Raw genomic sequence first — 1,146 nt, 5'->3', positions numbered from 1 at the left:
TATTTTCTAGCCATTGTTGTTTCACTCCTTCTCGGACATATAGCGGAATGTTATTCGTCATCAAAATGTCGTAGAGGTGCATGCATCGGTTGCAATTTATGGTATCACCGACAGCCAGCCACATCATTACATGCCTGTCGGTATACCAAAGCAGGTGCTTTACTCTTTACAGCTTCCCACGAGAACTTGCTTGTAATATATCGATCCATAGACCTTGGGAGTTTTTTGTAGACCTCTGCAAGATTGCATCGGTTAGGCCCGTAATCTCTTGAAGCAACAGTACTGCGTAGCTCGTCAACATAACTGAACGTCATATTTCCGTTAGCCAAGTAACTAAACTGCTTCACGGCTAGGGAGCGGGCACCGGACGCCGAACAAAGTTAACGCGGCGGAGTAAACCGGTGGACTGGAGCAGGGGGCACAGTGCAGCGCAGCGGGACTGGCGGACTGGTGCTTCGCAGCGTAGCAGGTTCGGCGGACTCGGAGGCTTGTGCTTTGGTAAGTGCTGCCAACAAGCCGTTTAAGAAAACCACCCAGACTTATTGCTGCTTAAATTTCAGTCCATGCGTTTGGTATCTTTTGTGGTGTTGTCTACGGCAGCCCTCATCGTATTCGCAGAGACAGCTTCTTCATCTGGCACGACCAAGCTCTCAAGATAATTTTGGCTGGCACCCGCTATCTCCATGGACGAGCTGAAAGCGCACACGCAAGCAGGCTGAAGCCGCACGGTAAGAGCGCCCTCGAGACGCAACGGCTAGACGAGTTGAGCTCAAACCGCACCAAGACGCAACATCAGATGCTATTCTACTCCAAGGACGCGGAAGTTGTGCTGATAACTTCTTCAGAGTGGTCAAATGAATTATCAATGAGGAGCATTTTTAAAGTGTTAATATACTCAACCTATTGAAGACAACACTCTCTTGGCGTGCTTACAACGTAATCATAAGATTGTACACGCATGCGCAGATTGGAATAAACGTAGGAGAAAACGATAGACCGTCCATAACACTAGGAATAGCAAAGCTAGCGTGCTCCTCGAGCCGGACCTTGGAGGATCGCTCGATACAAAGCCAGTGGTTGAAGTCTGTGCAAATAGTCTTGATAGAGTGTATTAGTTGTGATAGTTGCTTGTTCTTGACCCCCCCC

The 1,146-nt window shown here is 48.5% G+C and overlaps 1 protein-coding gene across 1 annotated transcript; it reads right to left on the bottom strand.

Moving 5' to 3' along the window:
• Nucleotides 1–349: 349 nt before the first annotated feature.
• PPTG_21529 (hypothetical protein) lies at nt 350–685 on the bottom strand (the record flags this gene model as incomplete). Its single annotated transcript, XM_008898328.1, has 2 exons — nt 350–505; nt 596–685. 2 exons carry the CDS (start codon nt 683–685, stop codon nt 350–352), a joined length of 246 nt encoding a protein of 81 aa, XP_008896576.1.
• Between the last annotated feature and the right edge of the window lie 461 nt (nt 686–1,146).

The sequence above is a fragment of the Phytophthora parasitica genome, assembly GCF_000247585.1.
Source record: "Phytophthora parasitica INRA-310 unplaced genomic scaffold supercont2.6, whole genome shotgun sequence".
NCBI lineage: Eukaryota > Oomycota > Peronosporomycetes > Peronosporales > Peronosporaceae > Phytophthora > Phytophthora nicotianae.
This window is presented reverse-complemented; position numbering and strand designations above follow the sequence as displayed.